This window comes from Callospermophilus lateralis (genome assembly GCF_048772815.1).
Source record: "Callospermophilus lateralis isolate mCalLat2 chromosome 11 unlocalized genomic scaffold, mCalLat2.hap1 SUPER_11_unloc_1, whole genome shotgun sequence".
In the NCBI taxonomy this organism is placed as follows: Eukaryota; Metazoa; Chordata; class Mammalia; order Rodentia; family Sciuridae; genus Callospermophilus; species Callospermophilus lateralis.
Window position 1 is genome coordinate 4,216,918 of NW_027510153.1, and position 26,561 is coordinate 4,243,478.

Below are 26,561 nucleotides of genomic sequence, written 5' to 3' on the forward strand. Positions count from 1 at the left end.
TGAGGTGATTATATAAATTTTTCATGTAATTTTTCATTTTAAAAATGACCAACCTGTTATTGTTAGGAATAGCCCTAGTTTATCACAATTTGCTATACTTTTTATCCAATGAAAATATAATTTACTAATATATTGTTAAGAATATCTGTACTGACAATCATGAGGGATATCAATGGATAATTTTTCTCTGAGAATATCTGTTTTTAAAAATATGGTATCTGGGTTATAAAGTGAATATGCAAAATTTAATAGCTTTTATCTACACACAAAAAAAATACACACCAATCAATATTCCTCCCATGCTCTGTCACCAATGCAACAAGGCTATCTCTCCTGGGAAAATGTAGGAGGTTGATTTCCATGTACTTGAAAAGTACTTCCATTAACTTGATCTCAGATTTTTGACAGGTTTGACCTTTACCTGACTTGTATTCATTGTTAAGAGTAACACTCATTTTAACTTTTTACATCCTAAGAGAAGGAGATCTCTCTGAAAGTGATCTCTGATGTAGCAAGGTGTTTTTGAGTCATACACTTCAAGGGAAAATGAGTCTCAATCCAGGGAGGAAGTGCCTTAATGTTCTCTGCTCTCCACTCCATCCACAAGACTAGAGAAAAGGTCTGCAGGAATTTTGAGGAATCCAAAAGTGAAGATCAAGACCTAATAATGCAGACTTGGAGAGGAGAGATGATCATGGGGCAATAACAACACTTGTAGGTAGGAGATGTGGTTGCTTTAAAAACAACAACAACAACAACAACAACAACAACAAAAACCAGTGGATATTTTTATGGAGAATATTTGAATGAGGTACTTTTTGAAGAAAAAACCCAAAACCTGAGAACAGGTAACCAAGAATAGGACCTAAAGGATAAATGAAGGGCCCAACTAAGAAGTGCTTACCTTGTGAGTCACTTCTCCTTTGGAACAGAAGTCAAATTTAGCATATGTATTTAAATTATGTCCTTATAATCCTCTCTAGGTTATGTAAACTAAGGGTTCTTTTTTTAATTGGTTCTTTTTAGTTATACATGACAGTAGAATCAGTTTTTAAAAACTTATACAAATATGGAATATATCTGGTTCTAATTAACACCTCGTTCTTGTGCATGTACACAATGATGGGATTCATTTAGGTATTTTCACATATGTACATAAAACATTATGTCAGAGTCATTTCATTGTCTTTCCTATTCAAATGCATGGTCCTCAACCCCATGTGCATATTAAAATTACTTTGAGCGTTTTTGTAAAATGCCAAGGCCCAGGTCTCACCCTGGACCAATTTTATAAACATTTCTGGGTGTATTTTCTAGGCAATGATATATTTTGCAATCTCTCAGTTTTTATTAATAGACAATCACATTTGAGAATCAGTAGCCTAGATACTTGACTAAAATTTGTAAAACCCATACAGGCATGGAGTCTCAAAGGGAAAGGAAACCTGTTCATACTGAATCCTGCTTCAGGGCAGGCTCTTGAAAGGAGACTGATTTATAACATGGGGGTCAGGGTTCTGCAGATAAAGAGTTCCTTGTGCTGGTGAGGTAAATAGCAGAAGAGAGTGCAGGGGAAACCCTGGAGGCAGACTATGCGATGGGAGTCAGCTCTATAATGCTTAAACCAACTCGAGACAACTCCTTTCAATTAGAGAGAGAAGCAACTGAGGCACAAGGGGGAAAGCAGTATTATTTGAGTTTCATTGACTTTATTAAAGACTGGCCCTGTAGTTCCAATATTAGGTTTTCCTCAACTTCACATGAAGTTGTGAAAATTGTGATCTCAGGCTTGAGAGCCCTCTTACTGATTAGGAAATTGGCAGGGAGGGATGAACAAAAAAGTAAAATGAACTGATTATTAGCTATGTGTGTTTTCATCCCTGAAATAAAAATTTCTCTGTCTTGTTTGTGTTTATTCAATGTTCATTAATATTTATATATTTATTTCACAGCATAATTATTGCAGATTTTATGCTAAATGTTTTGCCAAAAAAATGGCATGTGACCATTATGTGAAGATTTTTTTTTTAATTGTGCTGGTATTACTTGAAAAAATTGATTACTAAATTCTCTTTGGCCCAAGCTTAGAATGCACAGAACATTCATGAATATGTGTTAATGTGGTGACAACATAGTGAAATGCAGTAATTAATTCTCTTGTCCAGTCATTCATCAAATCATTTTCTAAACTCACTATGAGTCAGGCAAGTTTAAGGCCTGGGGTTAATATGTGAAAGAGAGGCAAGTCCTTTATTCATGAACCTTAGAATCTAGTAGAGGAGACAGTCAAGAAAACAAACAAATAATTATCTAGATAATACAGGCTATAAAAAGAAACAAAGTAGGGTAAGTGGATAGAGAATAGAGATGTGTATAGAAATAAGTCCTGTTTTGCATAAGAAGGTTTTTTGGTATAGTTTGGGCCCCAAAGGACCATGTATTAAAGTTTTGGTCCCTATCTTAGCATCATCAAGAGGTAACAGACACTTTTAAAGAGGTAGAGTCAAGAGGGAGGTCTTCTGGTCATTGAAAATGTGCCTCTGAAGGCACATTTCTTCCTTCCTCTTTCTTTTTCTTGCCAACCATGAGGTGAGAAGTTAGGCTCTACCACATTTCTGCCATGATGTGCTGCTTTGCCACCGCAAAGCAATGGATTATGGAATGAAACCTCCAAAATAAATCTTTTCTCCTTTTACATTTATTATCTCAGGTATTTGTTATACTGATGGAAAACTGACACAGTTGTCAAAGAAATCTCCCTGAAGAGGTGACATTTAATCAGAGGCTTGAGAAAGTGCCAGCCCTATGAATATCTGAGAAATGCAGAAAGCCTTACAAAGAGGAAGCAGTGAGGAAAAGCCCCCAAGACCAGACCAGAATGACTTTAAGATATGCAGGGTGGGATCATGTGCAGCTTTGCCAATCTTGGTAAGGAGTTGGGATTTAATCATAAGTGTGCTGAAAAGTCATTGAAGATACTCAAGCAGATCAATGTTCCTGTTAAATGGTTTTAAAAGACTAGTATGGCTATTGATTTGCAAGTGGATAATTGAAAGAATGAATTAAGTATTATTATGATATCCCATTATGAGCATAAATGTCTGGTCAGGTGAAGTAGATTGAGAGTTCCAAGACACAGAATAGAAATTGTCCCTTGCAGCCTTATCTCGAGGGGATGCCCTCATGATCTAAAAAGACTTAATTAATATGTTTGAAGGGAAAGGTTTCCTTGAGAGGCAATTCCTGTTGGATGAGGTCCCATGCTGTTGGCAAGAGTTTATAAAAACACTCTTCCTTCAAACCATCGCAGATGTGATGATCCAGGAGGAGTCAGAGACTGCATCGTAATGACTGTCACCATAAACAGCTGCATCTGCTTGCTAGGAGAGCCAGGCACATGAGTCTGTGTTTCATACCTATGGCACTGGAACATCATTTTCCATTATGTTCTATTTTGTTCTGACAGACAAATGATTAATTAGCACAATCAGAGCTCTCCTTGAAAATGGCCATGGATCAATGTGTCCCCCTCCATCATGTAATTGAATCAAGGCCCACACACCTGTTTCCACTTCCTTTAAACAAACACCTGCCCAATAACCAATACAAAGCAATATTAAATCTCCACCCGCCTAGTGCATAAGTACGACTTTCAACTTGACCTAATCAATGCTGAAAGCTAGAAAAACACAAGTTTCATAGAAGACTATGTACTGCCTGATCTGTACAGATTATCAAAATGTTAGCATCTCTGGCCCAACCCAGACTGCATAATGCACTTGGCAATGGCTACAGTGTTGGGTGATTCAGCGTTTAGCTCTGGATGGAACTGGGATTATGTTTGGTTTTCCAGTTGTGTGACATGGAGCAATTCACTTAACCTCAGTAAGCCCTTGTTTTCCCATCTTTTAAGTGGGGGTAACAATAATTACTTAAAATGTTTGTTTTCTTAATATATAAATCACACATATAAAAGGTTTATCACAGTATTTAGCACATGATAAATAAGTGTTAGCATTTTTCTCATAATAATAGAATACTAAAAACATTTCTTTTGATTTGGGTGGGAGGGTGCACACCTGTAATCCTAGCAACTCAGGAGGCTGAGGCAGTAGGATCACAAGTTCAAATCCAGCCTCAGCAACTTAGTGAGACCCTGTCTCAAAATAATTAATAAAATAAAATAGGGGCTGGAGATGTGCCTCAGTGGTAAGCAACTCTGGATTAAAAAAAATTACATTTGTATATTGTAATTCTGGTTAGGAGAAAGTTAATTCTACTCTCTCTTTTGTATTGATTACCACTTGACATTCGTGAATAGAATATATGAAACAAATATTTGAGGAATTTGAAAGTAATTAATAACAGGACAACTGGGGAGCAAAAATAAAAAGAATGACCCTTAAGGAAATAACCCCCACCATATTTCTAGGGCAGCCTGTAACTTGAAATTATGCAACAGGTACAAACATAAACAGGTGCAAGTAAAACATTCTGTCTTGGGCTGAAGAACTGCAAAAGAACTCCTGGGAAACAGAGACCTTTTATTCCTCCCAATCCCCCTCAGGCATGTCCCAGCAACGAAGTGGCTTTTTCTCTCATGCAGTGGCAATTGCCACAGCAATGTAGATGGTATCAGGGGTAACAGCTCTAGCTCTTGATGCTGTTTTCTCTTTGCTTTGAGATGGACCCAGTTGCAGGAGATCCATGATAGTACAGGGTGCTAAAACCATAGTTTTCTACCCAGATCCTGGAAAAGAGACCCATAGGAGTGACATTATGGACAGGGATTATTCAGAGATTAAGAGGTAGTTGGAGGAAGGGGAACTTTAAATCCATTTATAAAGTCTTGGACTCATTTCTGAACCTTGATCAGAAGCAATCTAACAAAGGCTTTTAAAATCGAACTATAGTGTAGACTACCACTCAGGTCACAGACTGACCTGTGGGTGGTACATGCACAGAGCTAGATAGATAGGGCAGACAAGGGTGAGAAAGCAAAATTGACTCTGGAACCATTAGACAGATGGATCAGGACTAGAATTCAAAGCTAAGTGTGTTGATTGCCTTTTAGAGCAAGCAAGCAAACAACAATCTTCAGGAACTTTTTAACAGAACTTAGAGCTCATAGAATAATGTCAAAATGTCCAGAATAAAATCTAGATTTACTTGACATATGAAGAACCAGGAAAAGTTTAATATCCTTCAAGGGAAAATATAATCACTAGATATAAAATGCAAGGTAGCCCAGTTGTGGAAATTATCAAAGACTTTAAAGCACAGTTTGTACTGATGAGCCCTGATATAAGTGTGAAATGGGAGACAGTCATTCTCATCAAAATAACAGAAGATATACATTTGTTTGGAGAGAATAAGGTATTGTTTTCTAAACAAGTAATGAACATATAACTGTCTATGGCTTGCCCTACTGAGCTCTGGAGCCTCCACTGGGGCAGAGGAAGCAGAGGGGTAGGTAGAACTTGGGGCTATGTGGAACAGACAAAGTGGGCAAGACCACTGAGCAAAAATGAGTGATGTTGCTGCTCAGGGCAGAAACCCTCCCCCCAACATACATCAGTGATAGGGCTACTGATCAAAGCAGGATACATTTCACATGGTTCAACAGCTTTGAATAATTTAAGGAAACTATGCCACTAGGTAATACAAAATAGAAGGGAATACTTTTATTCATAGGACTTAAAAACAAAGCAGTACATTTGACAAATAACAAGTGTCCATAGAAGAATATAGATGATCCAAAGTAAGAATAAATCACTTTAAAATATATATCTGTCATCAGTCAACGTATGAATGAATAATGCAATTGTGGTATATATTCACGATGCAGTTTTCCTCAGCCATAAAGAAGAATGAAGTTATGGCATTTGCTAGTAAATGGAGGGAACTGGAGACCCTCATGTAAAGTGAAATAAACCAGATTCAGAAAGTCAAAGAATGAATGTTTTCTCTCATGTGCAGAAGCTAGATCAAAATAAGGAGGAAAATGCAGGGGGCTGGGGGAGGAGGGGTCAGAAATCCTATGAAAATAGAAGTGAGGTCAATAGAGTAGGGAAAGGGATTCGGGGGAGGGAGGAGGTATGGAAAGAAGGGAGAAATGATGGAATGAAATTGAGCAAGACTATCTTATGTACATATGTATGTAAGAATATAACACAGTGAATCTTTATATCTATAAAGCACAAATTTTTTAAAAAAACTATAAACAAATAGAAGAAAAACTAGTAGAGTAGAGGAAGGGAAGAAGGGAGGAGAGAAAGGGGAAGTACTAGGGACTGAACTGGAACAAATCATATTCTATGCTTGAATGATTATGTCAAAATGAACCCCAATTTTTTTTAAAAGAGAGAGGGAAAGAGAGAGAATTTTTTAATATTTATTTTTCAGTACTTGGCGGACACAACATCTTTGTTTGTATGTGGTGCTGAGGATCGAACCCTGGCCGCACGCATGCCAGGTGAGCACGCTACCACTTTAGCCACATCCCCAGCCCCAGAGAGAGAAAATTTTCAATATTTATTTTTTAGTTATCAGCGAACACAACATCTTTGTTTGTATGTGGTGCTGAGGATCGAACCCGGGCCGCGCACATGCCAGGCGAGCGTGCTACCACTTGAGCCACATCCCCAGTCCCAGAACCCCAATTTTATACATAAAAATACATATAACTCTAGTGAATTAACACACATACACACACACACACACACACACACACACACAAACATACACACATTTGGGGAGAGAAAATGCCAGATATTTATATTTATATTTCTTTAGTCTTGCAAACTACAACCTTGTGAGATATCCCCAATATTTTAAGTTTTAACAAAGAAAAATATATAGATGTCCTGTGACTCTGATACATTATAACTAGAAAATAAACAATTGTTAAATATAATGAGAAGAAACTGGTGGTACATTTAAGAACTGCATTAAATGCTAGTGCTTTCTTTCACTTCCATTTTCCTGGGGAATGAATAAGACACTGAGTGTTTGAGGGCCTTACTAGTGTTGGATGGAATTCGAGTTCTCAAAGTACTCCATCAGACATTTGTTAATATTCTTTGCGTGTAAGGTACTTTGCTCGCAGAGTGCTTTTCAACAGAAGGAAGCTGGCATTTGTTGAGTTCTTGCGCACTGATCAAAACATCCATCATACACTGAGCTTTTACTATGTGACTGATATTGGATGAATTGCTGATGAACCTGGTTTACTGCATTTATTCTGTCCAACCACCCGACATAGTTTTTCTTATTCTTATTTCACAGAGGAAGAAGTGAGGGAAAAGATAGCAAGTGGCCAAAGTCCTATGATTTGGTTCTTATGTGGTTCTTATGATTTGAAATCATTCTTGATGTGGAGATTTCTTTCTTAGCTGAGAACAAATTCAGAGAGGAACATCCTATACCAAATCTTCTGGCCTGATAATGTTTTAAAGTTAGACTATTAGAGAGGCTTAGCTTGGGTCAGAGAAGAATGCCTTGTTTTAGCTTGTGTTTATATTCTTCAATTTGGAAGAAAGGCAATTTGACAATATTTTAAATAATCTATAATCCCTGCAATTGTAGCTGATGTTTGTTGTTCAAATTAGGCATGCAACCCACTTGAAAACACTCTGAAAGTTTGTCTTTTCCAAGGGAAATAGCTTGTCTCCTTTAACTTCTTCACAAATGGCCTATTTTATTGACTTATGTTATATCAAAGACACCAACTACTTCCTCAATAAAGAAGCAACAATTATAGCAGACCAGATTCTCATGCCAGTCAAAAGTCTTTTGATTTTATTTTTCCACTTGAGAAAAAATATTTCCTTTTAAGGAAATAAGAAGGCTCCATCTCTTTGGACAAAAGTTTACATGTAAGAGAATATCTGTAAAATCAACCAAATCTAATGGGCCACTTTTCTGAGGAATGTTTTTCTATGGGCTAAAAAATGGATTTCTTTACTGAAATCTACAAGGTCTACACATATGCTTTGGTTCAGAAGAGCCTTCAGGGTTTCATCTTTGTGTCTCCATCATGCCACTTGGGTCTTTTCTCATGCATAACGAGACCAAGGAAAATGTGTGACTTGCTTTCCAAGGGCTGTTTCTCAGATCAACCTCTCTATTCAGAGCTATAGGACTTGAACACTGAAATGTGGAACCCAGATGGAATAAATTAAATCAGGGAAAGACCCTGAAACTTTGAGGTAGAATAAGCCAAATTGTTCCCTGGCCAATTCTAAACTGAAAACCATCAGATAGTGTCATTTTACTTTTTATTTCTTTTTAATTCAAAGGAAATCATGCCAATCTCAGTAAAAGAGTTCCTGTTATTCACTTTCTGCAAGTATTTATTGAAATCTTCTTCTTTATTTTCATATATGCGGTCTAGGTTTTTCTTGTAGAATCAACTTGAACATGGTTAACATCAAAGAGAGAAAGAGAGTCCAGGAGTTTGGGACTTGGTGAGAGAATAGTAAGATACCTCATGCAGGGACAGAAAAGAGACTCTGGCCACTTTTTTTGTGGGAGAGGAGCAGATAATAGCAAGCTGAAATTGGGCAGGATGAGAGGTTTAAAAAGATTGTTGTGATAGAACTCGTCTCCTGGAATAAAAGCAGCTCTGAACCTCTTTGAATGAAAGAGAGGTTACATGTGATTAGATCTCATGCAATATTTTTCAAACTTTTCTAAGCCATAAGTATTTTTGTTTTTTAAAAAATACCTGCTTCAGCCCACTAGGTAGTGCAGACACAAGCAGGGATACTGTGTTTAAGTTGGGTCCATTGGTGAGCTTTATATAAGTCCTTAGGCCTGGCAGAACCATCATGATACGCCATTGGTTTAGCAAACCAGAGTGTGAACTCAACCCCTTACTTGTTGCTAGACCTTAGGCTATATAGTCTCTCTCTCTCTCTCTCTCTCTCTCTCTCTCTCTCTCTCTCTCTCTCTCTCTGTGTGTGTGTGTGTGTGTCTGTGTGTGTGTGTGTGTGTGTGTGTGTGTGTGTAGATGAATTCCTACCCCTCAGGATTATTGTGAAGATAAGTGCTAAGGCACATGAAGTGCTTAGCTCAATACCTGGCCTATTGCAGATATTCAATAAATGGCATGCACTCTCCTTACTATCATTATCTTCCTAATCATTAACAGTAGGGTTTACTGACCCTAATCACATTCCAGGCTTTGTCTGAAGGGCTAGTGTGCATTGCTTCTGTTAATTTACACATGATGCCCCTGGGGCTTAGGGAGGTTAAATAGTTTATCCAGAATACATAGTGAGTAGTGGAGTTGAATTTAACTCATTGTGTCCCAGCATTCCATAGAGAGGGTCTTCTACATGGGACTCTGAGCCACAATAGGTTAAGCCTGAAATCCTGAATTTAACACCAGAGCTCAGTTGCTTCTTATTAATGTGTTTTAGGACTCTGTTTACCTTTTGTAGGTCTGTAACTCCATCTCTGAACTCTTTCTTAGTGTACTCTGTTTCCAAAGAAACAGAGCCAGGCAAAGGTAAGAGGAGATTTATTATGTGAACCAGGAAAGCCAGTGGTGTCATGCAGTATGCATCCAAAGGCTTGACAATGAGAGGTGGGATTTGGAAGCAGCATTGCTAACCAGTTCATGGTGCACAGAAGATGACAAAGGCTCTGGCCTTTCTACATCTCAGTTTCTCTTTGTGATCTCTGCTGGAGAGTTAGAAGAATAAACTAGGAAACACTATGGAGTATTTGGAGGTCTTTGGGGATTCCATATGCTAACTGTCACTTGGAAACAATGGGTCTCTTTTACTCCTCCATCATATCTGAAGTCATCTGCCTGATTGTCAGGAATAACCACAAACAAATCCATTTTTAAAACCCAAACTCAGCTTCTACTATAGCCTAAAATAGGCTTCTTCTGTAGTCAGATCACTGTCCTCACTCCCTCCTGAGACTGTTAATTTATTTTCATCTCCCTCATTCATCAGGCGTTTGTTAATATTCTTTGTGTGTAAGGTACTTTGCTCGCAGAGTGCTTTTCAACAGAAGGAAGCTGGCATTTGTTGAGTTCTCGTGCACTCGTCATAACAGCCATCATACACTGAGCATTTACTATGTGACTGGTACTGGATGAGTTGCTGCTAAACCTGGCTTATTGCATTTATTCTGTCCAACCACCTGGCGTGGTTTTTCTTATTCTTATTTGAGAGAGGAAGAAGTGAGGGAAAAGAGAGCAAGTGGCCAAAGTCCTATGTGGTACAAGAAGCCTGAACTTTCATCCTGATAGTTTTTCTTAAACACAAGGGTAAAGGGTGGTACATGGCCCTTAAGTAGCTTTTGGTTTAGTGGGGAGAATGCATCCTATGCAGATAATGATAATGCAAAGTAATAGGTTATAAGTGTCTTAATAAAGGTGCAAAGTGATAAAGGAGTTAAAAAGCATAGGGATCCCTTCAACCAGAGATCATCAAAGAAATCCTGTGCTAGAGGTCTAGCCCAAGACTTACAGGAGAGATGTAGTCTTCCCTTTATCTACATACAGAACCTACATATCCTTCCACGTACTTAAAATCATCTCCAGATTACTTATGATACCTAGTATAACGTAAATGCTAGGTAAACACTTGTTATGCTATTTAGAGAATATTGATGAGAAAAAGTCTCTACATGTTGAGACAGATGCATTTTTTTCTGAATATTGTTGAGCTCTGGTTGGTTGAATTCATGGATGCAGAGCCTGTGGATATGGAGAGCAGACTGTAATTTGTATAGATTATCATGTATGGGGTGGTTTAGTGGAATAGCATTTAAGATTCATATGAAGGCCAAGTAGAATCTGAGACTGTAAAGCTATGGTGGTCAGGGTAGGGAGGGCCCAGAACCAGGTATTTCTCTTCAGTCAGCAGGTGTTATGGGGAAGAAGCAGGCAGAGATCACAGGCAAACTCAAAGTGTCCTGGAAAATGGAGGCCTAAAGTCTGATCCAGGTGAAGATTTTAAGAAGTTCAGAAAGAAAAGCCATTTGGTAGGTACAAATGCAATTGTGACTAGAAATAGAACCAGGATGCAAAGACCAAAAGAGGGGCATAGCACAGGGAGGTGATGCAATGGGAGACAAGAGCAGAGGCTTGCTGCTTCTGGGGCAAAAACACATTTTGGTGGAATACTGCGCGGGAGGGGATGGTACGATCCTGTGATTCTCTTCATTTCTCTGGGATATCCTAAAAGTACTTCCTGGTACTCACCTTAATCAAGCAAATATGGCCCAAGTGGTGCCTGAGGGGGACCAACCAGGCAGAGGCCAGTGTGGTTCAGGGAGAAATAAGCTAGGGTTACATAGAAGGCCACTGCCTTGTGCTGTCACCAGGTTCTGAAGGGACTTCTGGAGACCACATTGTGGTGGGAAACTCAGCAATGACATGGTGACAGATTCTGAGGTAACAGGGAGTAAGACATGAGTAGATAAGGCAAAATGGTGGCTTAGAGTCTGTGTGGCAGGGAAATAGAAGATGCTGTACTGGGATTCTGGAGATAGGTGGGAACTGGGGGCATAGAGGACTGCAGAGGGGACGTGTATATGGAAGGGAGAGATATGAAGGGAAAAGGAGAATTAAGGAGAGGATGGGAGCTTCCACATTCTGAGGAAGTACAGTCAGTGGAGGAAACAAGGGGTCCTCCCCAGGGAACTTGGGAATAAAAAGTCAAAGAGTTTCCAAAATGCAAGGAGGATGAGGAGTGGAAGCTGGTGGTGAGGCTGGTTCTGGCGATGGCCAGTTTCAAAACAGTGTCCTACTTTCTTTGCTAGCGGGTGACCTCTGCCTGTCCATTCTCTTCTACAAATTATAAACTTCCCCAGGGCATTATTTTTCCACGACATGCTCCCTGCCCATTCCATTCTCCGTGTGTTCCCCATTCCATAGAGAGTCAGTGTCTCTGGAACAAGTTAATGTCAAACACTTCTCACTCCACATCACACTCTGCCACATTACACACAGAATTCTCCACCATATTGTCAGTACTGAAATTAGCTCACTGAGTTTTTTGTTATTGTTTGCAATCTTCACCTGACTCATGCAATGTAGTCATTCTGTCTTGCTCCTGGCTGCCTCTTGCACAAAGGGTCCCTGGCACACTGTAGGTGCTTCATCTGCACTCCCATTGGCTGACTGACTCAGGCCCTTTGAATGCCCAGGCGCCACTACATTCTGGATTCTCTTTCCCTCACCTTTGTCACTTCCCCAACCAGGCCTTTGAACACCTAATCTGAATCAGACTCTCCATTGTGTCCTCTTTCTTAAAATCTGGTTAATTTTCTTCAAAGCACTTACCCAGCTTTTAATGATGAATGCATGTGTGTGTTTATATTCTCTCTCCCCCATCAGGCAGTAAGGTCTAGTAGGGCAAAGACTGTACACCACTTGGTTACCACTGTACAGTCTGGGTCAGGTACATAGTAGGTGATTAATTATTCCATAACCAATGAGTACATAGTATTCCAAATTGCTTTGAGTTTAATCATAGAGCAGAATATGCAAACAAACAAACAAAAGATATAGGTGATGAAGGGTTGGGAGACAATTCTGGGTGAGGGTGGATTTAGATCTCCTTGCTACAGCTGTTGTGAGCTCTTACATTGTACATCAAATCCACTTGGAACTAGAGGAAGTTATTTGTATCTTTTTCCTCCCTCAGAACAACTTGAAGGAGGGGCTGGACCAGACTCCTCTGGAGCTGCTGATGGGGGAGACATCTCAGTTCTGGTCTCCTTGGCCAGTAAATCAAGGGCAGCCAACTGGACCACACCTGAGCAGGGAGGCTTCTGGCCACCGACCATGGCTGTGTGGGTGTTAGCACTTGAAGTCTGGCTACTGTTTTCTTCTGTCCAGTTATGCTGCTGCAGGTGTGTATAGTGTTCAGGAGGCTCTGCCGTGAGAAACTCCAGCTGCTGAAGGGAAACAAGAATAAAAAGAGTGGACAATGTATAGTATTTGTACCAAATAGCTCACTCACTTGGGAGAGAGGCATTTATGAGGTCTAAATTCTCTAGAATGGGCTCTTTGAGCCAGGAGCACATTATGGTAGTACTTAGTTTCGATTGGCTAAGGAGTAAGTTGCACCATGCCCGTGATTCTTGTTCTTAATTGGAAAATAGGTGATAGCATTTCCCTCTTATTTATGGGGCAGGGGGGATGATGGAGATGGCAGTTAGGGGAACTGAGTTCCCAAGGTACTTTGTTCCTGAAATGAAGGTGTGGGCACATGATCCTGGAATCTGAAATGATGGCAAAATCGGGTTCTCAATGAATGCCCTCCTCCTCTGGCAGGTTAGACACAGTCACACTCTGCCTCCCATTGCTCCATACCAATAGAAGTCCTTCTCTGATTTGCTGAGCCCGGTCTCCTAACTGAAACTCCAGCTCTTCCACTTGCTGCCTCAGGGCCTCACACAAAGTTTGAAGTTGTTCAGCCTCTTCCCTGAAGATAAATAACAGAAAACAACCAAATTTAATAATCACCTCTAAGGGCATTCTTACCTTGTCCCTCTCAAAATGTTGGTCCTGTCTTGGAAATTTCTTTTTTGGGCAGGGTATAGGGGATTGAACTCAAGGGCATCTGACCACTGAGCCATACCCCCAGCCCTATTTTTTTTTTTAATTTAGAGACAGGGTCTCACTGAGTTGCTTAGCACTTTGCTTTTGCTGAGGCTGTCTTTGAACTTGGGATCCTTCTATCTCAGTCTCCTGAGCAGAGATTACATATTATAGGCATGTGCCGCCATACCTGGCCTGTCTTTGAAATTTTGAATGTCGCCTTCTCTATTTGATTCAGTTACAGAAACAGATATATTCTTCAGGAAGGTTGCTTTTTTTCTGGGGGGGGGGTAAAGGGGGAAGGGGTGCTGAGGATTGAATCCAGGGCCTTATGCATGCTAGGCACGTGCTCTTCCACTGAGCTTTATTCCCATCCTTTTTTTTCTTTAAAACAACTCCATGATAGTATAATTTACCTATCATAAAGTTTACTGTTTTAAAGTTTACCTGATTTGTAGTAAATTTAACAAGGTGAGCAACTATCACCATCATCCAGTTCATGTACCATCTCCCCAAAAAGAACCCTCATGGCCCTGTACAGTTAAATCCTACCTCTATCTTATTGTTCAGGCAATGAACAATGCCTCCGATTTGGGGACATATTTTTAAGAAAATGTTTTATTAGTACATTATAGTCATATATCATGGTAAGGTTCATTTTGATATAAAATCATTTTTTAAAAATTCTTTTATTAAAAAGTATTTTTTAAGTTGTTGATGGACCTTTATTTTATGTATTTATATGTGGTGCTGAGAATCAAACCCAGTACCTCACACATGTTAGGCAAGTGCAATACCACTGAGCCACAACCCCAGCCCAATATAAAATCATTTTGATATAAAATAATTTGTTCCATTTCAGTTCCCCAGTACTTCACCTTTCCTCCCTCCCTTCCTCCCTCTCTTCCTCCCTCTCCACCCCCCCCCCTTAGAGTCTCTGACTGGCCTCTACTGATCTTTCTATTTTTGAGAGATTTGGGACACATTTTTAACCCATGTGAAAATAACGTAGATTTTCAAAACTCTAATAACCTCCAACATTTGCATTTGCATGAACCCTATTCACATCCCCTGAAGATTTCCTGCAGGTAATCCCCCTCCTCCCAGCCCACTGTCTTTCTTCTGACCTTCTCATATCACTCTGGCCTTAAAGAGTAAATGTTCCCATCCAGCAAATGACTATCATAGGCTCCCACTGAGAAAGCAAAAACAAGACCATGAAAGTTAAGAAAAACCTGGCCTGTTTCTCATTAGCCCTGCTCCAGGGTGCTCACCAGTCCTGTCCTGCCCTGATTACCTTCTCTTTCTCCAGGTGTGTGGTCTGGTACTTACTTTTATTACTCCCTCAGATAATTACCTTTCCTCCTCCGACATGTCCCTGGAAAAAAAGTGCCTGCTGTCCTGTGAGGTGCTGCTCAATTTCCTCTAAATGCTCCCGGAAACTCTGGCATACAGTCTTCATGGCTTTCATCTCGAGGACTGTTCACTGAGAACCATTAGAAAGAGCTGAGAAAGGTGTCCTTTCTGATGCACTGGAAAAGCTCACCCAGAGAAGGGAATGGGTCTCCTTCCCACAGGGGATCAAAGTTCTCCTGTTAATATATGAGGAAGAGAATAGGGAGACCCAGCCTTGGGCCTCAGGAAGTAACTAATGCCCATAGTTAGCTGAAACAGGAAGGCAGAGGTTCTTGTGCAGCCCTTGAGTGGCTATCATTATGTCTCAAAGAGACTGGGTGATGTGGCACTGCAAAGACATGGACAGAAGGGGGTAGGGCAGGCCAGCCAGAGGGCTTGTGTTTGGAAAAGTTGAGTCTCTCATTTAATTTTGTTTAACTTTGGTGCTGAGTACCAAGAACACTGGACACATCTGCTCAGATGGTGTGTGCTTGATTAAAGAAAATCTACTTAGAATATATTTTTCATGAGTCATAGCCCTGCTTAGCCACCATCCCTGGAGGTTGAGATCTGCAGCATCAGCTCATCCAGCTAACAAGCTCACCCAGAGTAAGACAGGCAAAGGTTGGGCATCCCATCCTTTCTGGGAGTTGGAATCTGGAATTGAGCTCCATCTACACTCTCCACCATGCTTTCCATTTCTTCTGATGTGAATCATCCTTCAAATTTTACATTCTCTCTAGAGCTGTGCCTTTGCCTTTGTTTCCTAATTTAAACATATTCCTGCAGCATCTGAAATTGCAGAATGCTCTCCACATAACAACTCTGATCTGTGTTAAGATACTTAATCAAACTCTAGCATGGCTTCTAGTAGAACAAGACTCTGTCCCTAGAATGCTTAGCCTCAGCCCCTAATTAAAATGCCTGCCCCCCCAAAAGCTGAGAGCTGCCAGGAAAATTTATAGTTTGCTTTAGCCAAAACCTGGCATAGACCCCTGACCTACCTTTCTTACATTATTTACTAAAAGGGGCTTAAAATTGTGAACGTATATCTCTTACAACTCAGAATTGTCTTTCTCAAGGACCCAAGAACCATTCCTTTGAGACATACTCATCTGGAAGACTGTTGCCCAGGCTCTGTGGGAGGGTAGAATCCTAGTTTCAGTACCTGTCAGCTGGCTGAACAGCATTTACACTGACCAACCTTTTGTAAGTTTTCTCATATCTGACTCTATTGAGCTCCTACTCCTCCCTTTCTCTTACTTTCTTTAAAATGCCTAAATGACCTGTGTGCAAATCAGAATGGAGTTCAGTTCTTTCCCCTACCACCAGCAATTGAACAAAATTTCTTTTCACTGCTCTGACTTCCGTCTGCTGTGTATCTTTGATACGCTCAAGCTCTGTCCATTTGTGGGACACTCTAATGATATGCTGAGTTTTTACCCAGCTGTCTCTCTTATTTTGCAATCTGGTTGGATCATGCTTTGAATAAACCCAGGACTCAAGACCCCAGGATCACTACCTACCCAACTCTGGGTGGGGTTAATGCTTATTGGACCCTAAAGTTATCTCTACCAGTTTCCCCAGGCCCCATCAGTGTGCCTAGCTGCCTGCTCACTTATTCCCTTCTCATTGACATAATTCTAGTTAGGGGCAGCAATGTGTTTAGCTGAAGAACTACATTCCCAGTGTCCCTTGCAGATAGGACAGCCAATGGGATGGAAGCAGAGAGCCTGATGTGGGGCCTTTGAGACACTCTTTAGAGGTATCTGACATGGCTAGCAGGCCCACTTAACATTTTCTTCTCACCCTTCCACAGAGACAAACCTTACACCTAGGCTAATTCTTCCAGTCCTGTTTCTAGGAAGTCCCATATTTCTTACCCTTCTCCCCAAAACCACATGGCCAAGATCCTGGCAGTCCTATGTTCTTTTCAGAATTGTCATAATGGTAATACTTTCTTTTTGCTTTGAGAGTTAAGTTTTGAGTTTATCCTCCAAGTTTTATAATTTTCTATGCAATATTTAACTGCCTCAGTACAAGTGTATGTGAACCAGCAATAAGGAAACTCTGAAGCATTATTGATGTTGGCAAGAGTGCTTGGAAGATGATCATATTATGGCTTTTAAAGCCAGAAAAGATCCTGGAGACCATGAGGGATTCTTTTACAGACACATATTCTGAAAAAGAATGGTTAATAACTTTGTGGTAAAAAAAATGGCAGCCAGATTTCAAACCCAAGCCTTCAGATTTATCTCTTTTCTTCTCAGTACCTGACTGGGTCACAAAGGGCCTATGGAGTAGCTAGACACATGGAGAAATTATCTGTCCCTCAGGAGGGAGTTGATCAAGTGGTTCAAGTGTACACCTATACAATATCCAAGACTGGCCAGGGGTTCAAATTCACTTCAAAGTTCTAGGGACAGTGAGATTAGGCCCTTCAAAAGACATTGCCCAAGTTGGCTGGACATCATAAACATTAGGTTTTATGTTCCATCTTGATCTTTCAGGGTGACCCTTCATGATTGGATGGTGTGGGGTTGGATTTGGAAATAACCAATGGAATGTTCACATTCCCCTCAGTAATGTGGAAGATTCTGAAAGGCTGCCATCTTCTGTCATTTGGAAACACAAAGAAAATACATTTTAGCCCTAGAACAGATAAAGAAACAGTCTGCAAGGAAGAATGTATTTTGTACTCCTTTTCGGGGGTGTCCGGTACCGGGATTGAACTCAGGAGCACTCAATGACTAAGCCACATCCCCAGCCCTATTTTGTATTTTATTGAGAGACAGGGTCTCACTGAGTTGCTTAGTGCCTTGCTGTTGCTGAGGCTGGTTTTTAACTCATGATCCTCCTGCCTCAGGATCCTGAGCTGCTGGTATTACAGGCTTGAGCCACTGCACTTGGCTTTTTTTTTCTTTCCAATTTAAGGACTAAGTTAAACCCTGATCTAATACAAGTTCTGCTCTACTGACCCAAACCCATTAAAACAAACTTCAGTTGTAAAAGAAAGAGTACCAATAACCATTGAACTTTCACTTTTGAATCAGCTCATATTACTTTTTAAATTTTGTATAATTTTGGTTTTCTGTAAAATTAAATCATAAACACAATAGAAGAATTTTCTAATATTCAGATCTTATTCTAGAAAGATTTTCATTTTTGAATTAATAAATAATTCTTGAGAAGTCATCTATATAGGTTTATATATGTAAATTTAATTATATCAACAAATCAATTTTTAAGTTAAATTATTGTAAAGAATCAATTCACTTCTAAGAATTTATTCATATCAACAAACCTTTATCTTAAGATATCCCAGAAGACCACAAAAATGGCCATGTGTTTCTCTTCAGTGAAGCCACTGGATAAGCTGGAGGTGTTTCTCTGTGTCATATTTTTACCTAAAATTGCTCTTAGTTTTAACTTCTGTTTGGAATTCCTGTTATATAAAAGGTGATATCCATGCCTGCCTATAATCTTCATTTGCTCCAAGACGCATTTTATAGTTAATTTTCTCCTAAATATCTTTCCTAACCCTTGCTAATACATAGCATTTAACTTAAAGTCATTTTTCTCTGGAATATTTTTCAGGCCTTATAAACTCACGCTCACTCTGAAGGTGGCAGATGTTGCTGCACTAGGCACCCTTTTCCTCTTTGTTCTTTAAGTTTCTTTGTTTGGTTTCTGGGCTCACCAAGGAATTCCATCCCTGTGTGTGTGTATGTGTGTGTGTGTGTGTGTGTGTGTGTGTGTGTGTGTGTGTAGGCGTGTATGTATGTCTGCTACAAGTACAAATACACATGCACATAGTTGCATGTGTTTTGATTGTTTCCTTTTAATGTGTGTTTCTGGTTCCTTGGATCTAAAGAAAGAGAAACATTAACATCTAGTAAAACTCTATATAGTATTCATTTCAGTAGGTATATACTACTAAATTAATTTGGTAAAAGTACCTTTTTTGTATAATTGCAAGCTCTAGAAGGGGAGAAGGCTAAGGCAATATGGGACAAGATATCTTAAACCGTGGGCTGGTGGCACGCACACTCTTTCCAATTCCTGCTTGTTTAAAACCTACATAGCCATCTGAGGATGTCCACTGTGCATTATGGGCCACAAAGCCTCTCTATTTTCAGGAGAAGTGCTGATATGTCATAGCATCAACCCAGTAGGATCATCTATTTCTAGATGACAAGTTGTTCCGCACAGATGGGACTATGCAGGTCCAAGGCCTAAAGTAGGAAGAATGGGAAAACCTCTGGTCTAGACTCAGGGTTACCCCTAGACCTATATTAGTCTCCTGTCTAAAAAGCATTCTTGCCTAGTACCTGGCTCTGGGTTCTGAGCCTAAGTTTCTCTAGTGCTGTGTCCGTCTGTGTTCTGCCTTCCAAAAGCTTAGTCCTTCTACCTGCTTATATGCTCCCTAGTGCCAGATGCCCACTTTCTCCCTCAGTCCTCAAAATCATGCTCCTACAAATTTCTGAGGACTCCTCCAATACCTCATGTGCTCCAAGCCATGGTAGCAGTGGTCTGACCAGGCTGTGCTACTTGGTCTGCTGTGCTCCTAGATGCCCGGCTTGCCTGATGAAGTCCTTCTAGAACTTGTGTCAGGCCCACCCATCAGCTGCTCTAGACTCTGGGGCTTCTGTACTCATTGACTCAACCATGTCAAATAACCTCCTGCAGCTGGACACTTTTGTTTGTGCCATGGGAGACTGGGTTACCTTTTTTCCCTCTTTGTTCAATTGTGGTCATGTCACTGAATGAGGGATAGTCTAACTGAGTATCTATATTCATCTGTTGTCACAGATACCTGATTTTAATATCAAGTGATAAATTGATAGTACTTCTCAATTGATACATGTTTGGAATCTCTCTTCTCAACACAATCAATAAACGAATTTGTATTGTTTTCAAGGGTGGATGTGAACAGACGAGGTATTATCTTATTGCTTGAATAAAACTTTCTCTTACAAGAAGATAATCTCCATTCATGTATCATTTAAAAATATTCCAAATGCCTGATAGTTTTGAAATATGAAAGAATAATGTGACAAATTATTTCAACTTTCATGTAATTATTTTCTTTATCATTACATTAATAGATATTTCTATTTGTTGAGAGATCATGTAGAAATATGCTTTATCTTCTAAATAATCACTTTCTAATGTAAACATTACTTATATATATATTTAGATATTTTAGAGTTGGACACACCTTTGCTTGGAATGGAATGGATGTCCAAAACTTTCATGTCTTCCAAATTTGAATTTGTATTTGCCACTTTGTAGTTTGGAAGTGCTGGAAGAATTATATAACCTCTCTCAATTCTAGTTCCTGGTCTATAAAAGAGAGAGGACATGGAATATATTAGGAATCCAATAAATATTTATGGTATGTATGAATCCAAGGTCAGATGACATAAAGTCATTAAAATGGTTAGCATAGGTACTCAACAAATATTTATGGAACTGAAGAATTTGAAGGTAACCTAGCAGACACGAAACCCTAGATGCTCAGTAAATCACGTTTCCTATTAATTTTCTTTGAATAGCTGCAATCCTAGTGTCTGTGCCTCTCTTTTAACTCTCTCTGTATGCAGTTTCATGTGTGAGAGTCTTGATATTTTGAATTAATGGTGGGCCTTGAAGGCCTAGATTATTTCTTACCTTGAGGGTTGTTGAAAAGAAGGCACTGGAAGGACTCATTAAATACCTGTTGACTAATCAAAGGCCCAAAAAGGTTGATCAATTTCTAATAACCCCAATGTCTGCTTTGAAGAAAGCCTAGAAAGGGTGGACCAAAGTACTACTTGACATGAGGAGTTCTAGATTCAAGATCTTGGCAGAAGTAAAACAATATTAATAACTGAAGATGAGAGGAACACCCAACTAATATTACCTAGAGCTTCTCTGTACCAGACTGTGGTGAGTACTTTACAAGCTTATTTAATAATAAGACAATCCAGGTCTACAGGCTGCATCATCTCCTTATTTGATAGGGTGAACCCAGAGAAATTAAATGACATGTGCAAGATTATTCAGCAAAGAAAATGTAAGACCCAGAACTTCTCAGCTAGACTGAACTGGAGATGAGGCGAGTGCATGAATGCTGACAATCTTGGGGATATGAATTTACTGTTTTATGCCTTAGTTTTCCCTTCTGTAAAATGAGGACTAATCATAAAGTCTGCCTTCCTTGCTTCAAAAGGTGATTGATTAGAAGCACGAAATAAGAAGAGATTTGGGAGAATATGCCCTCAATAATAAAGTACTCTACAAATAGTTCCTGTGATTTAAGTCAGGAGGGCGATCCCCAAGATCTCACATTCAGAAAGGAAGCCTCAACCTTATCCCTGAGGCATGAGTGGTGCCTTTGGTGCACTTGCTTTCTCATCTTTGCAGGGGAAAGACTTACAGAACAAAGCTCCCTCATCGTGGCGTCCTGGAGGGCTTTCAAGGTCCTCGTGAACTGGGCTTCTGGGTGATCTGCATGTGAGCCCAGGCCATGCCTACAGACTGGAGTTGCAGGGCCGGGGCTTGGCCTTTCTGCACAGCAGTGGGGATGGTGATGACAGCAGCCACAGCAGAGGGTAGGTGTAGTGTGGCAGGTGCCCATTGGGTAAAGACTAGGGAAACCCGTGTCCAGAGAGACCGATTTGGTGAGGGGCAGGGACCTCTGAGTGAAGGCCTTGTCACTTGGGGATGAACAGCAATGCCAGGGCTGGGTTTCATAGGTATAAGTCTGAACAGAAACATCAGTGACCTGTCTCACTTCTGTCTCTAGTCTTGGTCCTGTGGTAGTCAAAGGGTCACACAGAGTGCATTCTAAATCTGTGCTTCCACAGTCAGTCCCCAAGGCCATGGCACTGTGAGCAGCTGACACCAGATTAGAGGACATCTGGGATGACACAGACTGGGAGCAGCCAGCGTTTGAGTCAGTGGGAACATCTCCAGGCAGTTTATTGAGGTGGGAAACAGACCTGTCAGATGTTTGGCCAAGGTCAACTGAACAGGATGTGACTTCTCTGTGCTTAGGAAGTTGCTGTGGTAGCCACTCTTGTACTAGTGAGCTGTGGCTGGTGTAGGGACAAAACTTGCTGCCCTCTTCTGCTCCTAGGGCCTCCAAGTCCTCATGAGGGAAATTGTCTTGAGTCTGATGAATCCCAGGAAAACTTTGAGACTCACAGTGGTGGCCTTGTGCGAGTATTTCCTCTGTTCCCTCAGGCCCCAGAGTCCTGTCCTTCTCTTCTGTGATGTGGGCCAATCCCAGAGGGCCACAATATGTGGAGGTGACCATGGCTCCAGGGCCTTCGTATTCAGCATGGAACACTGGTGGGGGCTGCCACAGATGGCCGACTTCCCTTGGGTGTTCTTTCCCAGTGGCGGTCTTGGCCAGGGTTGCGTCTGGGATCAACAGCTCTGGTGGCCCCTCTGTGGCCTCAAGCTGAGGCTCTTCCTCCACCACAGATGCTGAAGCCTTTTCTTCCAAGATGCTCCAGTCTTGGCTAGAAAAAGATGTGCTCACCATGCTTTTGGAACCAGACCTCTCTGACTCTTGCTGACAGTCCTGGGATGACACTAAGCTGTGGCTCTGATCCCCTGGCTTTCTGCCTCCGTTCTCAGCAGGACTCTGGCTGCTAGGGAAGGAAGACATCTGTAGGAGCAACCGGGACAAAGGGAAAGGTGTCAGGAGGTGGGGAAGGCAATAGGGGTAAGGTTGTAAGTGTCATCATGGTTGACTCCGAAGTTAGGAGACAAAAGTTACAGGCTCAAGTTCTACATCAGTGTGTGCTTCATCCAGCATCAGTTCATGAGGCTCCGCTTTCTTGATTAAAAAAATTAAAAGGATGGGGCTGGGGTTGTGGCTCAGTGGTGGAGCGCTTGCCTAGCATGCAGGAGGCACTGTGTTTGATCCTCAGCACCACATAAAAAGGAAGAAAGAAAGAAGGAAAGAAAGGAAGAAATAAAGGGAAAAAAGAAGGAGTGGTATTGTGTCCATCTACAACTAAAAAATATATATATTAAAAAAATGAAAAGGAAAGGTGGAATGTTCTGAAACCTCGTCTACTGTGACTCCATCATGCTCTGCCCCTTGACTGCACATGGCATGTGCCTCCAAACCCTTCTGAATCTGGCAGCCATCTTAAACTTATCTTACCTTCTAAGTTAGCCATGAGTGAGGTTAGGGTGGACCATGTGGGGTGAGCAATAAGGGCCCTCTTCCTACCTGGAAGGGTGGGGCTTCCGGTGGCTCCTCCAGAAACCCACTGCTGTCGGACTGACAGCTGTTTGTTCTGTCCACCCTGGTGCCTGTGAGAAGAAAGAGGCCTTGAGTTCAGTAAAATAGAAACATGCTGCCAACAGGACCCCCTAGGTGCCCAGCATGTCAGAGAGCCTCCACAAATGCCAAGCATATAGGAATAAAGGAATTCCATTACTTTCTCTCTTAGTTGCTAAAGAGTTCATGTAAAGCTGCATCTCTAGTTTCCTAATACAAAGAGGAAAACATGTACTAGAGGAAGGGGCACTAACTTCTCTCAAAACTAAGTTACAGACAGGCACAGTCATGCATGCATGTTATCCCAGCAGCTCGGGAGGCTGAGGCAGGAGAGTTGCGAGTTCAAAGCTAACCTCAAAAACAAGGTGCTAAGAACTCAGTGAGACCCTGTCTCTAAATAAAATACAAAATAGTTTTGGGGATGTGGCTCAGTGGTTGAGTGTCCTTGATTTCAGTCCCTGGCACCCTCCCCCCAAACAAACAAACAAAAGACTAAATAACAATATGGTTGTGAGCAGATTCTTTACTGAGGGGAAGAAAATTCAGAAGGAGACCTTACATGCCTTAAATTCTACACTAATAAAACAGTAAAAAACTAAAATTTGTATGTGTGTGTGTATATTTACATATTCTTTTTTCTTTTACTAAATTGTTACTAAATTTTAGATAAGAATCTTTTCCTAAGCCAGGTGTGGTGGCACAAGCCTGTAATCCCAGTGGCACAGGATGCTGAGGCAAGAGAATTGCAAATTCAAAGACATCCTCAGCAACTTAGTGAGGTCCTAAAGCAACTCAGTGAGACCATTCTTGAAATAAAATATAAAAAAGGGCTGGGAATGTGGCTTAGTGCTTAAGTGACTCTGGGTTCAATCCTGGTACACACACACACACACACACACACACACACAAACACACACACAAAGAAGATAATTGAATAAACAAAAATAATAGCAATGTGTATGGGGATTATAACAAAGACCTAGAAAAGTGAAAAGTCTGCAAAAATAAGCACTTATTATTATAAAACTGAGTTGTGTGCATGGTAATAGCTACCCAAAAGATATTCCTTTAACATGTGCAATATGTACAAAACATTTAACTTGGGTAATAGACTTGTTTACTTATTGTCAGAGAAAATAGAGACTATTGATTGTGTATTTATTATAGAAATAAATACATTTTAAATATACAAATTAAATGTATATTTAATTTGTGTAATACATTTGATTTTACTGCTTTTGTTATAATTTTAACTCAATCAGTATTAAAACTTTCTAGATCCTTTCAGAGTTAGGAGAACAATTTGTGCTTCTGTGAAAAAATAAATGATGATGATTGTAGTAAACTTTCAAAAGCTCAATGCAGAATATAATTTTTTAAAAGTATTATGCAACAGGCCCTGTCATTTTGGCACAACCCTATAGAGTGGACACCGTATCTTCAAATATTTTCTACATGAACCCCATCTTGCAAGCTTATCATACAAGCTTCAGGACCCCTGGCTGCCTGTTACTACTCACTCCCAAAGCCCCTCTGCAGTACAGTATGCAGACAGGAGAGAAGAGGACAGGACTAATTTCCACTCTTCACTCTCCACCCCCATACTACATATCATTAGAAACCCAACAGGATGCTTGAGCCTTGTTGGAGGATGGCAAGGTAAACTTTGCAACCTCTTGTTCTTTCTTTATGTTTTGGTGTAAAATTTGCACCACAAACTGAAGGACTCCCAGTACGTCATTATTATTTCATCTTTCCAGATAATATCTAAGTAATTATTATTCTGGAGTATAAACTTCACATATGATGTTTGCCATTCCCCTTCTTACAATGCAAAATGAAATGATAAATTAGAATATTAGAATAAAGTGATGTGTTACAGTGTATTCACCCATAGACTGGGTGGACCATAACAGCCTGTTTCAAATGTAAATACAGATGTCCCTGGTATAGGTAGGAGATTGGTTCCAGGACCTCTCCCAAAATTCCAAAATCCTCAGATGCTCAAGTCCCTTATATTAAAAAAAAATGGCATAGTGTTAGCATATAACCTACACATATCTTCTTTTGTACTTTCTTTTTTGAGTTAGGTATTCTTTGTGGGAGAGAGGAAAAGTATTGGTGATTAAATTCAGGGGCACTTGACTACTTAGCCACATCCTGAGCCCTATTTTGTATTTTGTTTAAAGACAGGGTCTCACTGAGTCGCTTAGCGCCTTACCTTTGCTGAGACTGCTTTGAACTCTTCCCTCAGCCTCCTGAGCTGCTGGGATTATAGGCATGTACCACCATGCCCTGCTACATGTACTTTGTGTTTTTAGGATGCTTTTTGTGTAATTTAAATCTTCCTAGATTACTTATATAGCTAATACAATGTAAATGCTATGTGTTGTATATGGTCAGTACAAAAGCTTTGTTCCTTTGAATATTTTTGGTCTGTGGTTGGGCTGTGGATGCAGAAGCCCTTCATGTATGGAGGACAGATTAAACAACCATATACATGAAGGGTGTCTAAAAAGTACAAGGAGTAATCTCCTCTAAAAGGGGTATGTTTGTCATATAACTGTTACTTTTCATTAACTATTTATAAAGCAAAAACAAACAAATCTCTGAAACTGACTTAAGGGAATCTGTGAGTCCATCAGGCTTTGAGGACCTCACTTGTGTGGTGAGATCAAATGGTGGAGTTGGGCATGATTCTGTCAGCAATGAAGCTTTTTAACTTGTGTTTGCTCTAAAAGTTGAATGCATGCATTTAAATTATTTTAAGAAACTCAACAAGAAAAATGTGGGAAAATTTACAGATGGGTTAATTTCTTTAAGAGGTTCAAAATTCTTGCTCCTTTTAAAGCACCTTTTCAGCAACTAGACCATAACACCTAGATACTGGGCTTCCAAATTCTAAATATTCCCTTAGGGGTGTAGGAATTAAAAAAGACAAAGGATGAGAAATCACCTAGCTCAGGATGGCTATGATGGATTATTAAAAAAACAGACAAAAACAAATGTGTATCATGTATCACTCCCCCACCCTCATATGAATGTGTATCACAAGGGAGGCTGGACTTCAGGGAAGGAAGTTGGGCTTTTGGCAAGAGTAACAGAAGTGGTACCAGCATACCCAGGTCAGTTCCTGAAGCTAGCTAGACCAAGAGTGAGCAACCCAAGTCTCAGATCCTCAAGAGAATTCCCCCTGAGCACTTAACATATCCAAGAGCCAGAGCTCTTCCTTACTCTGCTAAATGGGGGCCTTGACTTCCCACTTGGATGCTACCAGTCCTTGTCCTCCAGCTAGATCTTATTTCCCCA

The 26,561-nt window shown here is 40.4% G+C and overlaps 1 protein-coding gene across 1 annotated transcript in view; it reads right to left on the reverse strand.

The window, feature by feature from the left end:
• Window positions 1-7,783: 7,783 nt before the first annotated feature.
• Window positions 7,784-26,561, reverse strand: part of LOC143385946 (protein ITPRID1-like) — a 47,845-nt gene continuing 29,067 nt past the window's right edge. The window contains 7 exon segments of the mRNA XM_076841377.1: window positions 7,784-7,872; window positions 12,783-12,927; window positions 13,346-13,457; window positions 14,931-14,959; window positions 14,961-15,059; window positions 21,390-22,628; window positions 23,202-23,284. Coding sequence (XP_076697492.1) covers window positions 7,784-7,872; window positions 12,783-12,927; window positions 13,346-13,457; window positions 14,931-14,959; window positions 14,961-15,059; window positions 21,390-22,628; window positions 23,202-23,284 — 1,796 coding nt within the window.